The sequence below is a fragment of the Danio rerio genome, chromosome 16 (genome assembly GCF_052040795.2).
Source record: "Danio rerio strain M-AB ecotype USA chromosome 16, GRCz13ab, whole genome shotgun sequence".
NCBI classification, from domain to species: domain Eukaryota; kingdom Metazoa; phylum Chordata; class Actinopteri; order Cypriniformes; family Danionidae; genus Danio; species Danio rerio.
In genome coordinates this window covers 59,053,453-59,067,251 of record NC_141036.1, presented here as the reverse complement: position 1 = coordinate 59,067,251, position 13,799 = coordinate 59,053,453, and the positions used below count along the sequence as shown (strand labels likewise).

The following is a 13,799-nucleotide window of genomic DNA, read 5'->3' as shown; positions in this document are numbered from 1 at the left end:
GCCGCCCTTATTTGAATGATATTATTTTTGATGATCTTAACTCACTAAGTGTGTGTCGGAATGTTGTTATTGTTCTTGTAATGTAATGATGTGCGCAGTGATGTCATGTGTACTCATGTAGTGTCTGCGATTGTGTTGAGACAGGTGTGTGTGTTCTTACGTGCTGGACGTTTGGTGTGCTGAGACTGCGGCGGATGTGTTTGCCTTTCGCAGAGAGAGCCTCCTTCACTGTCACGGCCTGAATAAACACACACACACACACACACACAAGCAAGCACACACAAATAAAATCTCCCGCAGACTGTGTGTATGTGTATGTTATGTGTGTTTCTCTGTGTTTATCTCTTTGTATGTGTGTATACGAGCCTGTATGTATGTCGGCGTGTTATCTATGTATGTGTGTGTCTGTGAGTGTGTGTGTGTGTGTATGTATTTATGAGTGTGTGTATGTATGTGAGTGTGTGTGTCTGTGTGAGAGTGTAGCGGTGTGTGTGTCTGTGTATTTGTGTGTGTAGGTATTTATGAGTGTGTGTATGTGTGTGTGTGTATGTCTGAGTGTGTAGAGGTGTGTGTGTGTCTGTGTATGTTTGTCTCTCTGTGTGTGTATTTGTGTGTGTATGTATTTATGAGTGTGTGTATGTGTGTGTGTGTATATCTGTGAGTGTGTAGCGGTGTGTGTGTGTCTGTGTATGTTTGTCTCTGTGTGTGTATTTGTGTGTGTAGGTATTTATGAGTGTGTGTATGTGTGTGTGTGTATGTCTGAGTGTGTAGAGGTGTGTGTGTGTCTGTGTATGTTTGTCTCTCTGTGTGTGTATTTGTGTGTGTATGTATTTATGAGTGTGTGTATGTGTGTGTGTGTATATCTGTGAGTGTGTAGCGGTGTGTGTGTGTCTGTGTATGTTTGTCTCTGTGTGTGTATTTGTGTGTGTATGTATTTATGAGTTTGTGTATGTGTGTGTGTGTGTATGTCTGTGTGAGAGTGTAGCGGTGTGTGCGTCCGTTTATGTTTGTCTCTCTGTGTTTGTATTTGTGTGTGTATGTATTTATGAGTTTGTGTGTATGTGTGTGTGTGTCTGTTTGTCTCTCTGTGTGTGTATTTGTGTGTGTGTATGTATTTATGAGTGTGTGTATGTGTGTGTGTGTGTCTGTGTGAGTGTGTAGCGGTCTCTGTGTGTGTATTTGTGTATGTATTTATGAGTGTGTGTATGTGTGTGTAGTGGTGTGTGTGTCTATGTATGTTTGTCTCTGTGTGTGTATTTGTTTGTGTATGTATTTATGAGTGTGTGTATGTGTGCGTCTGTGGTAGTGGTGTGTGTGTCTATGTATGTTTGTCTCTCTGTGTGTGTATTTGTGTGTGTATGTATTTATGAGTGTGTGTATGTGTGTGTGTATGTCTGTGAGTATGTGTGTGTATGTTTTTCTCTGTGTGTGTATTTGTGTGTGTATGTATTTATGAGTGTGTGTATGTGTGTGTGTATGTCTGTGTATGTTTTTCTCTCTGTGTGTGTATTTGTGTGTGTATGTATTTATGAGTGTGTGTGTGTGTGTGTGTGTGTATGTCTGTGAGTATGTGTGTGTATGTTTTTCTCTCTGTGTGTGTATGTATTTATGAGTGTGTGTATGTCTGTGAGTGTGTGTATATGTTATATTTGTGTGTCTCTGTGTGTGCCTCCATGTGTATTTGTGTGTATGTGCTGTATGTGTGTATTCAACTCTGCCTATTCATGTGTGCGTATGTATATGACTCTGTATTTGTGGGTGTGGGTGTGTGTGTGTGTGTGTATGTGTGCATTTGTGTGTGTGTGTATACGAGCCTGTATGTATGTTGGTGTGTTTTCTATGTATGTATGTATGTGTGTGTCTGTGAGTGTGTGTGTGTGTGCGTATGTCTGTCTCTGTGTGTGTATTTGCTGTATGTGTGTATTCAACTCTGTCTATTCATGTGTGCGTGTGTATACGACTCTGTATGTATTTGTGTGTGTGTGTGTGTGTGTGTGTGTGTGTGTGTGTGTGTGTGTGTGAGTATGTGTGCATGTATACGACTCTGTTCGTATTAGTCTAAGAGTGTGTGTGTGTGTGTGTGTGTGTGTGTGTGTGTGTGTGTGTCACCTGTCTGAGTCTGTCCAGGCACAGTATATTGTCCACCTCCAGCACTCCTCTGGTGTATTTCTCGATGTACGTCTCTCCGTCTCGCGTCTCCTCGTTTTCTCCTCGTGCCGCCATCAGGGCCAGAGTCTCACGCTCCTCCGGCTCCTCAGACGCCTGCGTGTGTGTGTGTGTGTGATATATCAGAAAACAAGTGTGTGTAATGAATTGTGTATGACACAGATATTACAAGAGGCATTGCTGATGATGTGAGTGAGTAAATGTGTGTGTGTGTGTTCAAAAACACTCATATGAAGAGCCGACGATGTGTGTGTGTGTGCATGTGTGTGTACCTTTGGTATATTGGAGACGATCTCATACGTCACTCCACAGGAGTAAAGCATGTTTTTCAGCGACATCCGTCTCTTCAGACTCTGAGTGAAACTCTACACACACACACACACACACACACACACACACACACACACACACACACACACACACACACACACACACACACACACACATTAACATTTACACACCGATCATACTGTACATCTAATCACACTTTAAAAATCTATTCTTGCTGTTTAACAGAGCAAGAACACTGCCTAATGAGCCTAATTAAAGTAGTTAAGCCTTTAAATGTCACTTTAAGCTGAATACTAGTGTCTTGAAGAATATCTAGTCTAATATTATTTACTGTCATCATGGTGTAGAGTCAAAAAGGTACTGGAAATATTCCTCAGAGATTTCCTCCATATTGACATGATAGCATCACACAGTTGCTGCAGATTTGTCGGCTGCACATCCATGATGCCAATCTCCCGCTCCACCACATCCCAAAGCTGCTCTATTGGATTGAGCTCTGGTGACTGTGGAGGCCATTTGAGTACAGTGAACTCATCGTCATGTTCAAGAAACCAGTCTGAGATGATTGAGCTTCATGACATGGTGCGTTATCCTGCTGGAAGTAGCCATCAGAAGATGGAGACACTGTGCTCATAAAGGGATGGACATGGTCAGCAGCAATACTCAGGTAGGCTGTGGCGTTAACACCATGCTCAATCGGTACTAATGAGCCCAAAGTGTGCCAAGAAAATCTCCCCCACACCATTACACCACCACCACCAGCCTGAACCGCTGATACAAGGCAGGATGATCCATGCTTTCATGTTGTTGATGCCAGATTCTGACCCGAGCATCCGAATGTGTGAGCAGAAATGGAGACTCATCAGAGCAGCAACGTTTCTCCAATCTTCTATTGTCCAGTTTTGGTGAGTCTGTGTGAATTGTAGCCTCAGTTTCCTGTTCTTAGCTGACAGGAGCGGCACCCGGTGTGGTCTTCTGCTGCTGTAGCCCATCCGCCTCAAGGTTGGACGTGTTGTGTGTTCAGAGATGCTCCTATTTATTGATGTTTTATTTATTTAGGTTTTAATGCCATATCAGCAGCATTGGCTATATTCATGGCAAAAACATATACTAAAATATATAATATGTAATCATATCAGTTTCTTAACAAACATACATTGTAAAAAAAAAACACCCAACAAAAAACATACAAGAAGCAACAACACTGAAAACAGTCATATACAATCTTTTAGTTTGATTAAAGATAAATATTTTTTAAAATTGGTCCAGAAGGCACCTTTAAAATCATTCATTCATTCATTTTCTTGTTGGCTTAGTCCGTTTATTAATCCGGGGTCGCCACAGCGGAATGAACCGCCAACTTATCCAGCAAGTTTTTACCGTTTTTTTCAGCCGAAACCCATCTCTGGGAAACATCCACACACACATTCACACACACACTCATACACTACGGACAATTTAGCCTACCCAATTCACCTGTACCGCATGTCTTTGGACTGTGGGGGAAACCGGAGCACCCGGAGGAAACCCACGCGAACGCAGGGAGAACATGCAAACTCCACACAGAAACGCCAACTGAGCCGAGGCTCGAACCAGTGTCCTTCCTGCTGTGAGGCGACAGCACTACCTACTGCGCCACTGCCTCGCTCCTTTTCAAACATTTTACTTAAAATATTTCCCGAATAAAAATATTCTCTAACATCATTTAAAAACACAGATCACAAATAGGTTTTTCTTCCCATTTCATTAGACATGCGCGTGTGAGTCTTGAGTGTCCAACTATTAATAATAATAATTATTTCTTTCAGAGATGCTCTTCTGCAGAGCTCGGTTGTAGCGAGTGCTTATTTGAGTTACTGTTGCCTTTCTATCAGCTGGAGCCAGTCTGGCCATTCTCCTCTGACCTCTGGCATCAACAAGGCATTTGCGCCCACAGAACTGCCGCTCACTGGATATTTCCTCTTTGTCAGACCAATAGGGTAAACTCTAGAGATGGTTGTGCGTGAAAATCCCAGTAGATCAGCAGTTTCTGAAATACTCAGAGCAGCCTGCTGCCACCAACAACCATGCCACGTTCAAAGTCACTTAAATCCCCTTTCCACCCCATTCTGATGCTCAGTTTGAACTGCAGCAGATCGTCTTGACCATGTCTACATGCCTAAATGCATTGAGCTGCTGCCATGTGATTGGCTGATTAGAAATGTGCGTTAACGAGCAGTTAGACAGGTGTACCTAATAAAGTGGCCGGTGAGTGTATGCAAGGGTATTTTGATATAACATACAATAGTTTAAATGTGTGTAACAAATAGAAGGAGGAAAAAAACCTGAATATCACTCTTGATCTACCAGTGAAAACAAGTCAAATGCAAATAATAGTAATGCAATTAAGGTCACACTTCACAATCAGGTCGTATTAGTTAATGTTACTTAATGCATTTACTAACATGAACAAGCAATGAGCATTACATTTAATACAACATTTGTTCATGTTAGTTAATAAAGTTCATTGTTAGCTCATGTTAACTCATTCAACAATCATGAATTTGGATGTTACTAATGCATTAGTGAATGTTGAACTGTGATTAATAAATGCTGCACAAGTATTGCTCATAATTAGTTCATGTTAGTAAATACACTCACTAATGAAACCTTATTGTAAAGTGTGACCGGAAATAATTGACACATGTTAAGATGGGAAGGAAGTGAGATGAGGATGCAGGTGCAGAGTGTAGTGTGTAGTGTATTGAGACCTGTTTGTTGTAGATGTTGACAGCGATCCTCTTGCGCAGCAGCAGCTCCACACAGGCCGGGTGGCTGAGCTGAACCGCTGCCTTGACGATCAGGTAAACGCGCTCGTTCGCTGCTGTGATGCGGTTCAGGTGGATGGAGTCGTGGATGGAGGAGTCCCACGAACAGACAGCTGACACCTGACAACATCACCACACACACACACACACACACACACACAAAGAGAAGAAAGTCATCAAAGTATGAATCACACAAACTTTTCAGCTCCCATTTAACAATTGAAGTAAAAACTTACTTTGTTTTACACTATATATACACAAGATTAGATTATATTTGCACTTTTTATAACCCTCACTGATTAATTTAATTAGATTAACATATAAACACATTGTTTTGAACAAAATAAGTCATAAATAAAAGCAAATAAATGTATATTTTATCCATTTTAAAAACTATTCTCATTGATTTAGATGCATCAGAGTACTGTGTGTGTTTGTGTGTCTAAGGCAACTTCATTTTAGGCCCATAATTAGGCGCCTTATTTATTATTTTTGACTGAGTGATTTGAGTGATATTTTATATTATTTTTGAGTGATTATTATTACTAGTATTGTCACTAATTACATTAGATCAGCATGTAAAAAATTCTTAATATATTTATTAATGATATATATTTCTATATATATATTTATATATATATATATATATATATATATATATATATATATATATATATATATATATATATATATATATATATATATAAATATATATATATATATATATATATATATATATATATATATATATATATATATATATAAATAAAATGATGTTTTCGCGGCCGGGAAATCACACGTGATGTGAGCTGTTATCACAGAGAGGCCGCGCGCGCTTTACTTAATGATAGATGCACGTGTCTACTTTAGTGAACAGAACCTGCATATGTTGCGAGTAACAGGCAATATAGTTGTAAATAATTTTCAGTTTGTGGCACAGAGTGATCATTTGGGAGCCGCACGCGAAGTATGAACAGCACTTAGCAGTCAAAATGAAACTGAAAGTGTGCACTTTAATGATCAAATCGCATTTTAGAGTTATGATTACGGCAAGCATTTGATCTGTTTTTTTCTTTTATAGCGAACCCACGGTTGTGCATGAAAATAAATGTTTACAATGTCAGTATAACTACTCTAGCCTATATATTGTTGAATATAATCTGATAATGGCAAATGTCTGATTTTACCAGTGAATTAAATTGTCTAATATGACAGATTGCAAGCATATATCTCAAACATAATAATTCAACATCAGAATTATTATAAGTAGAATAGAATCATTTATAGACACCAGTAGACCTACACATAATATTATTATTGAGATTGTGCCATATGTTTGTTTTTACCATACCTTTATTTTACATCTACAGAATCGTGAGAAAATCGTGATCTTTATTTTAAGCAAAATCACCATTCTCATTTTAGCCAGAATCGTGCAGCTCTAGTGCTCCGGTTTCCCCAACAAGTCCAAAGACATGTGGTACAAGTGAACTGGGTTGGCTAAAATGTCCATAATGTATGTGTGAATGAGTGTGTATGGTTGTTTCCCAGTAATGGGTTGCAGCTGCAAGGGCATCCGCTGCGTAAAACATATGATGGATAAGTTGGTGGTTCATTCCACTGTGGCAACCCTTGATTAATAAAGGGACTTGGCTTAAAAGAAAATAAATGAATGAACGAATGAATAATTTATAGGGGTGTCACGATTTTGATTTTGAATGCTCAATTTCGATTATCGAATCAAAAAATAGAATGGTCGATGCTGCCACGCGCCCATGTCACGTCAGCTTGGCTTGCTTGTTGACGTGCTTGTTAAACTGTGCTTATTAAACTGCAGAAGCAGGAGACCCGTCGACAGAACTTAAACCCTCTCCTCTTTCAATGAAGTCGCCGGTGTGTGAGCATTTTGGATTTCCAGTGAGTTATGCTGACAACGTTCGTGTTGTCGACTAAAAAAACACAGTTTTGCAAGCTCTGCTATGTACGTATTACGTACGGTTCGTCCGATAGACAAAACCGGCATTGCGATCCTCCGCCCGCCCCTGTTGCAAATCCGCTCGCGAAAAGTACACACTCAGGCCCTGTTTACACTGTCTTTGTTTTTAAATGGCATTTTAGAACGACAACGATTCGACATCCACAGTGGCGTGTAGCATTTCTGAGCAGCCCTCCTTCCTCACTACCTCTGAAAATGCACATCACATGACCACACAGACACAGACACACACACAGCCATGCGCTCGAGACAGCAGGTCCAGGCAGAGGACTGCTTCAATCCTTCACTCACTTCTACTTAATCATTTTAGCGAACACCTCAGATACTGTTGGCTGGTTCCTGTTGGTTGTGCGTCTTTTTTACCGACGCCATTATAACGACACAGATCACTGCCTATTCACGAGTCCCGCAGAAAAAGTGATTGACAGCTGTTAATTATGTGTGTGTCTTGCCTTTATTCATTTACTGTATGATTTGTTTATGGGTAAAACAAAGACCATGCAGGTCAGGTAGTTTAAACGGTAGGCTACAAATAATTAATTGGTCATTAATTAATTAATTATTCATAATCGAAAATCGAATCGTGCCTTTAGAATCGAAAATGTAATTGAATCGAGGATTTGGAGGATCGTGACACCCTTAAAAATGTATAATTTTGTTTTGTTTAAATGCGCTTAAATATAACTGAGAAATGGATAAAAATATTGATTCTCAGAATGGGGTGTACTCGTATACGCTGAGCACTGTATATGCAGATGATATATAGTTTGTCAATATAAGTTCAGGTTTAAACATGTGCATTGTGGCATATCTTTTTGTGTTCTTCTTCATTATCCGCACTGGTTAATTTAGCCATAGGAAGCTTCTATTAGCATGCCCTGATGTGTGTGAGTGTGATGTCATGAATGGTTCTAACAGACCTCGTCGTCGCTGTGTCTGATGATGGGAAGGTAGAAGAAGGAGCTGCCGTGTTCTTTGGGGAGAATAGAGTTGACACCGGCAGCGTGAGGACCGGTCAGATGATCATTCACCGTCAGATTATCAGCTGAAAACACACATCAGACTCAGAGATGAGTGAGTTTAAACTCGGTTGGTTTGTGTTCACACTGTCTTTTTTCCTTCTGAACCCCGGTATGCTTACGTCATCGAGCTGCTGTTTTGTTTGCGCCCGTTGCTAGGTGACGGTCACGAAAGCAAGCACCGAAATGGAAAGACTTCCGCACATCGCGGTCATTCTGCTTTAACTGAAGCTTTTGGTTTTGGACATACAGAAAGCGACTCGCGTCCATCTGCCGCAAACATGTTATCAACATTCAGAACATCACACAGTGTCTGCAGGAGCTGTTTTTGGAGGAGACAAGCAGACATCACTGTGTATCACTGTCTTTGCCCTGGCTCAGTCCCGCACGAGTCACCAAGGTACAAAACGTGACACACACACACACACACACACACACACACAAACACACAAACACACACAAACGAACGTTATGAAACCGATAGTTTGCTGTACAGTTGGCGCTTCACTTCTGTGATTTGGTACGATTGCATTCACATCAGAAGTGAACCGTACCAGAGTTTGCATGAACCATACCCAGACCACCTCTTTCAGGCGGACTCGAATACGGTTCATGGGTGCGCACCCAAGTTCAGAAGACTAGTTCACACTAGCCAAACGTACCGTACTATGACGTCAAACGAACTCAGGTGCGGACCAAAAGTGCTAAAGTGAAAGCACCCTAAAAGCAACATTTCAGAGTCTGCTACTGTCCACCAAAGGTCACATTTCAGTCACGGACGTACACTGTGAGAGCCTTCATAACTGAATAAATGGATGAAATACGCTGTTTTCCACCAAGGCAACCCGGGCGCTGAAATATAATTGGCTAAACTGGCAGTGGGAGGATTAAAGTAACCAAAACAAAGACAGCCGTTCCGGCACGTAACACACGTTCAAAGCAGAATATCTGACTTCAGCATTGTTTTTCAGATAAACAACAATGTTCACTGAGCATGTTTCTGAAAATCTGCACACATATTATGGTGTTTTTATGCTTTAGAAGATTCTAAAACGTACATACAGCACCTTTAAGTCTATTCCCCTGGTTATACTTTAATTACAATGCATTATCAATGCTGTAAAATAAACCGTATGAAATTGACAATAGTCATCGGTGGCTGAGAAACATTAAAGAAGATTTTCTTTTTAGACTGTTCAGCACTGTTGTGAGTGTGCGAATAAACCCTTCTTGAGGAAATGTTCAGCTGTGGGTGATCTGTCCTTTTAATGGCCAAACTAATGCTTTAGAATGTAAACTGATGTTTGCTTCTGACACAGTACAGAAGTGACAGAGTTGAAGGGATAGTTCACCCAGAAATTAACATTTACTCTCTATTTACTCTGTCAAGTGGTGTTAAACCTTTATACATTTCTTTCTTCTGTTAAACACTAAAGACGATATTTTGAAGAAACCTGTAACCATTCATTTACATGGTAGGAAAAACAAATACTATAGAACTCAATGGTTACAGGTTTCTAGCATTCTCCGAAAATATCTTCTTTTGTGTTCAACAGAACAATTAATCTCATAAAGGTTCGAAACAAGTAAATGGTGAGTAAATAATGACAGAATTTTCCTTTTTGGCTGAATTGAATCCATTTAAAACCCTTTTTAAAGGCTGCTAAAGATCAGTATCTCTCACCATTCAGATCCAGGAACAGCACAGGAATATGAGCCTCCATGCCAGCAGGAGGAACCCTGGAGCAATAAAACAAACCTTTAGGTGTGTTTACACTAAAGCATATTCATTTAAAACAGCTTTTACAATCTGCTAGCTATTTTACTGATCTCCATACTATATACGGTACATCTTAATATGCATTATACTTGACTATTCACACATGCGTATATTTTGCATGCATTCATATTTGCTGTCTACCAGTTGTATAACGGTTAAAGCCACGTGATTTTTTTTCAGTATGTTGAAGCTGAATATCGAGTAGGGGACGGGGTTTACTTTTTGCACATCATTCCATCTTAACAAACTAACGGTAACAGGGACGAGGCTAAGGATATTATTATAAAGATGATATTGAAGCACTCAAGTTGACTTCATCAACAGGGCCGCCACTCCAAAGGCATAAGCAGATGCTCAGGTTTTGATTAAAGATTACCAAAACTATTTTTCTTCCAGCAGTTTAACTTGATTTAATTGTTCATCTAAAGAATAATAAGGTTAGGTAGCAAAATAAACACTGAAATATTTGGTTGACGCAGACTTTAAGAACTCACGTGGGTACACAGGTGTTGTGAATTAGGTTAAAATTTGCATATAAAAAAAAATGGTGCAATTATTAGTGAATGAGACTTATTTTTTTTAAAGGATATAGATCTGTTTCAGTCCACCTTTGGAGGACCTTTATCTATCCAGTGTACTGTTTTCATTTTTTTGGCAGTCAACAAAAAAGGTGTCCACTGTAAAAACAAATGCTAGACTTTTTGTCTTGCTTCTAGTGTAAATATGTAAAGCTTCTTAAATCAAGAAGCATTTTTTAGACGAGCACAATATTTTGTCTCGTTTTCAAAAACAATGAGTCAAAATGAAGTGAGTTTTTCCTTAAAACAAGCTAAATAATCTGCCAATGGGGTAAGGACAATAATCTTGTTTTTGCTTTGAAATAATAGTATTACACTTACACCACTGACAGATTATTTAGCTCGTTTTAAGAATGAAACTCACTACATTTTGACTAATTATTTCAGAGGGTAGCTCAAATCTCTTTGAATAAGCATTTAGTTTTGTCTGTCTCCAGAATATCTGCTGAGGCTTTCACTCATTCATAGTGTTTTAAAGACTAAGAGCTGAATTTTAAGGAGGGGGAAAACTGTCTGTGGACCAGGCGCATGATCTAATCTAAGGAGCTCAAATCTCTTTGAAAATGCATTTATTTTTGTCTGTCTCCAGAATATTTGCTCATTCATAGTGTTTTAAAGACTAAGAACTGAATTTTAAGGAGGGGGAAAATCATCTGTGGACCAGGCGCATGAAAATTAGAGAGCTCAAATATCTTTGAATAAGCATTTATTTTTGTCTGTCTCCAGAATATCTGCTGAGGTTTTCACTCATTCATAGTGTTTTAAGACTAAGAGCTGAATTTTAAGGAGTGGAAAAACTTACTGTGGACCAGGCGCATGATCTAATCTAAGGAGCTCAAATCTCTTTGAAAATGCATTTATTTTTGTCTGTCTCCAGAATATTTACTGAGGTTTTCAATCATTTATAGTCTTTTAAAGACTAAAAGCTGAATTTTAAGGAGGGGGAACACTGTCTGTGGACCAGGCGCATGAATCTAGAGCACTCAATCTGTTTGAATATCCATTTATTTTTATTTGTCTCCAGAATATCTGCTGAGGTTTTCACTCATTTATAGTGTTTTAAAGACTAAGAGCTGAATTTTAAGGAGGGGGAAACTGTATGTTGACCAGGCGCATGATCTAATCTAAGGAGCTAAAATCTCTTTGAATAAGCATTTATTGTTGTCTGTTTCCAGAATATTTGCTCATTCATAGTGTTTTAAAGACTAAGAGCTGAATTTTAAGGAGGGGGAAAATTATCTGTGGACCAGGCGCATGAATCTAGAGCACTCAAATCTGTTTGAATATCCATTTATTTTTATTTGTCTCCAGAATATCTGCTAAGGTTTTCACTCATTCATAGTGTTTTATAGACCAAGAGCTGAATTTTAAGGAGTGGGAAAACTGTCTGTGGACCAGGCGCATGAATCTAGAGAGCTCAAATCTCTTTGAATAAGCATTTATTTTCATCTGTCTCCAGAATATCTGCTAAGGTTTTCACTCATTTATAGTCTTTTTTTACATTAAGACTAAGAGCTGAATTTTAAGGAGTGGAAAAACTGTGTGTTGACCAGGCGCATGATCTAATCTAAGGAGCTCAAATCTCTTTGAAAATGCATTTATTGTTGTCTGTTTCCAGAATATTTGCTCATTCATAGTGGTTTAAAGACTAAGAACTGAATTTTAAGGAGGGGGAAAATCATCTGTGGACCAGGCGCATGAATCTAAGGAGCTCAAATCTCTTTGAATATCCATTTATTTTTGTCTGTCTCCAGAATATCTGCTGAGGTTGTAAATCATTCATAGTGTTTTAAGACTAAGAGCTGAATTTTAAGGAGGGGGAAAATTGTATGTGGGCCAGGCGCATGAATCTAGAGCACTCAAATCTGTTTGAATATTCATTTATTTTTGTCTGTCTCCAGAATATCTGCTGAGGTTTTCATTCATTCATAGTGTTTTAAAGACTAAGAGCTGAATTTTAAGGATCGGAAATCGTCTGTGGACCATGCGCATGAATCTAGGGAGCTCAAATCTCTTTGAAAATGCATTTATTTTTGTCTGTCTCCAGAATATTTACTGAGGTTTTCAATCATTTATAGTCTTTTAAAAACTAAGAGCTGAATTTTAAGGAGGGGGAACACTGTCTGTGGACCAGGCGCATGAATCTAGAGCACTCAATCTGTTTGAATATCCATTTATTTTTATTTGTCTCCAGAATATCTGCTAAGGTTTTCACTCATTCATAGTGTTTTAAAGACTAAGAGCTGAATTTTAAGGATAGGAAATCGTCTGTGGACCATGCGCATGAATCTAGGGAGCTCAAATCTCTTTGAAAAAGGCAAGTTTACTTATATGGCACATTTCATACACAATGGAAGTTTGGCTTTACCTAAACAGGAATAAAAGAAACAAGTATAAGAAACCAAGTATAAAAAAGCATTTATTTGAGATTGTCACCAGTGCGCCGGGGCTCCTGGGATGCCGCTGGCTGGAGCTGGAACCAGCACCGCGTTCCTCTCCTCGGTCAGGCCGACCCACTGCTCCACCAGCCGGGCTTCTCGCTCTATATCTTCCTCAGACTTCTCTGAACACACACAATTAAAGAAAACATTCTCCAGCAATGGCTCCATCAGCATCAGCATCAGACTTTAGGTACTGGAGTTAATGTTTTCTCCTGGAGGTGCATCTATCAGAGTCTTTTTTTACATAAGCTATATTTACTACATTTCAGTTAAAGTGTATAACACTTATTTTATATTCATATACATTTACAGTTAACATTGGCAACATAAAGAGTGGAATGCTTGATTCTGATTGATTGACGAGCATTCAAAGGTGTTTGGTTATTGTCAGATAAAGGCACAGCTAAAGTAGTTCCGGCAGGTTTAGAGCGCATTATAGCTCCATATCACTCCACTGAATGATTAGAGTTATTTCACAGCTACAACAGTCAAAAATCACATCAAAACACAACAGAAGGCTTTGAAGATGTGGAAGAAACCAGTGCTACACATAGGAGATAATATAAGGTGTAGTGATATGGAGCTATAACGTGCGCAAAACTACTTTAGCTGTGCTTTTATCTGACATAAATGGCACGCCTTAGAACTGACCATCAGCCAATCAAGCATTCAACAGGCCTGTAGTAAAATTCTAAATATCTCATTCTATAAACTAAAATAA

At 39.1% G+C, this 13,799-nt stretch overlaps 3 protein-coding genes across 49 annotated transcripts in view; 1 reads left to right on the top strand and 2 right to left on the bottom strand.

The window, feature by feature from the left end:
- The window catches only part of smpd5 (sphingomyelin phosphodiesterase 5), a 706,732-nt gene that overhangs the window by 103,909 nt on the left and 589,024 nt on the right, over positions 1 to 13,799 (bottom strand). The window lies entirely within an intron of this gene.
- Positions 1 to 13,799, bottom strand: part of kif13a (kinesin family member 13A) — a 118,579-nt gene that overhangs the window by 14,479 nt on the left and 90,301 nt on the right. For all 47 annotated transcript variants that reach the window (XM_087287940.1, XM_087287941.1, XM_087287901.1 and 44 more), the window contains 7 exons: positions 13,074 to 13,200; positions 9,964 to 10,019; positions 8,181 to 8,305; positions 5,208 to 5,384; positions 2,439 to 2,531; positions 2,110 to 2,262; positions 161 to 238 (listed from right to left, as the gene is read on the bottom strand). In XM_087287940.1, the coding sequence (XP_087144066.1) occupies positions 161 to 238; positions 2,110 to 2,262; positions 2,439 to 2,531; positions 5,208 to 5,384; positions 8,181 to 8,305; positions 9,964 to 10,019; positions 13,074 to 13,200 (809 nt within the window). The remainder of the gene's footprint in view (positions 1 to 160; positions 239 to 2,109; positions 2,263 to 2,438; positions 2,532 to 5,207; positions 5,385 to 8,180; positions 8,306 to 9,963; positions 10,020 to 13,073; positions 13,201 to 13,799) is intronic.
- Positions 1 to 13,799, top strand: part of LOC103908992 (serine/threonine-protein kinase pim-2-like) — a 202,995-nt gene that overhangs the window by 115,526 nt on the left and 73,670 nt on the right. The window lies entirely within an intron of this gene.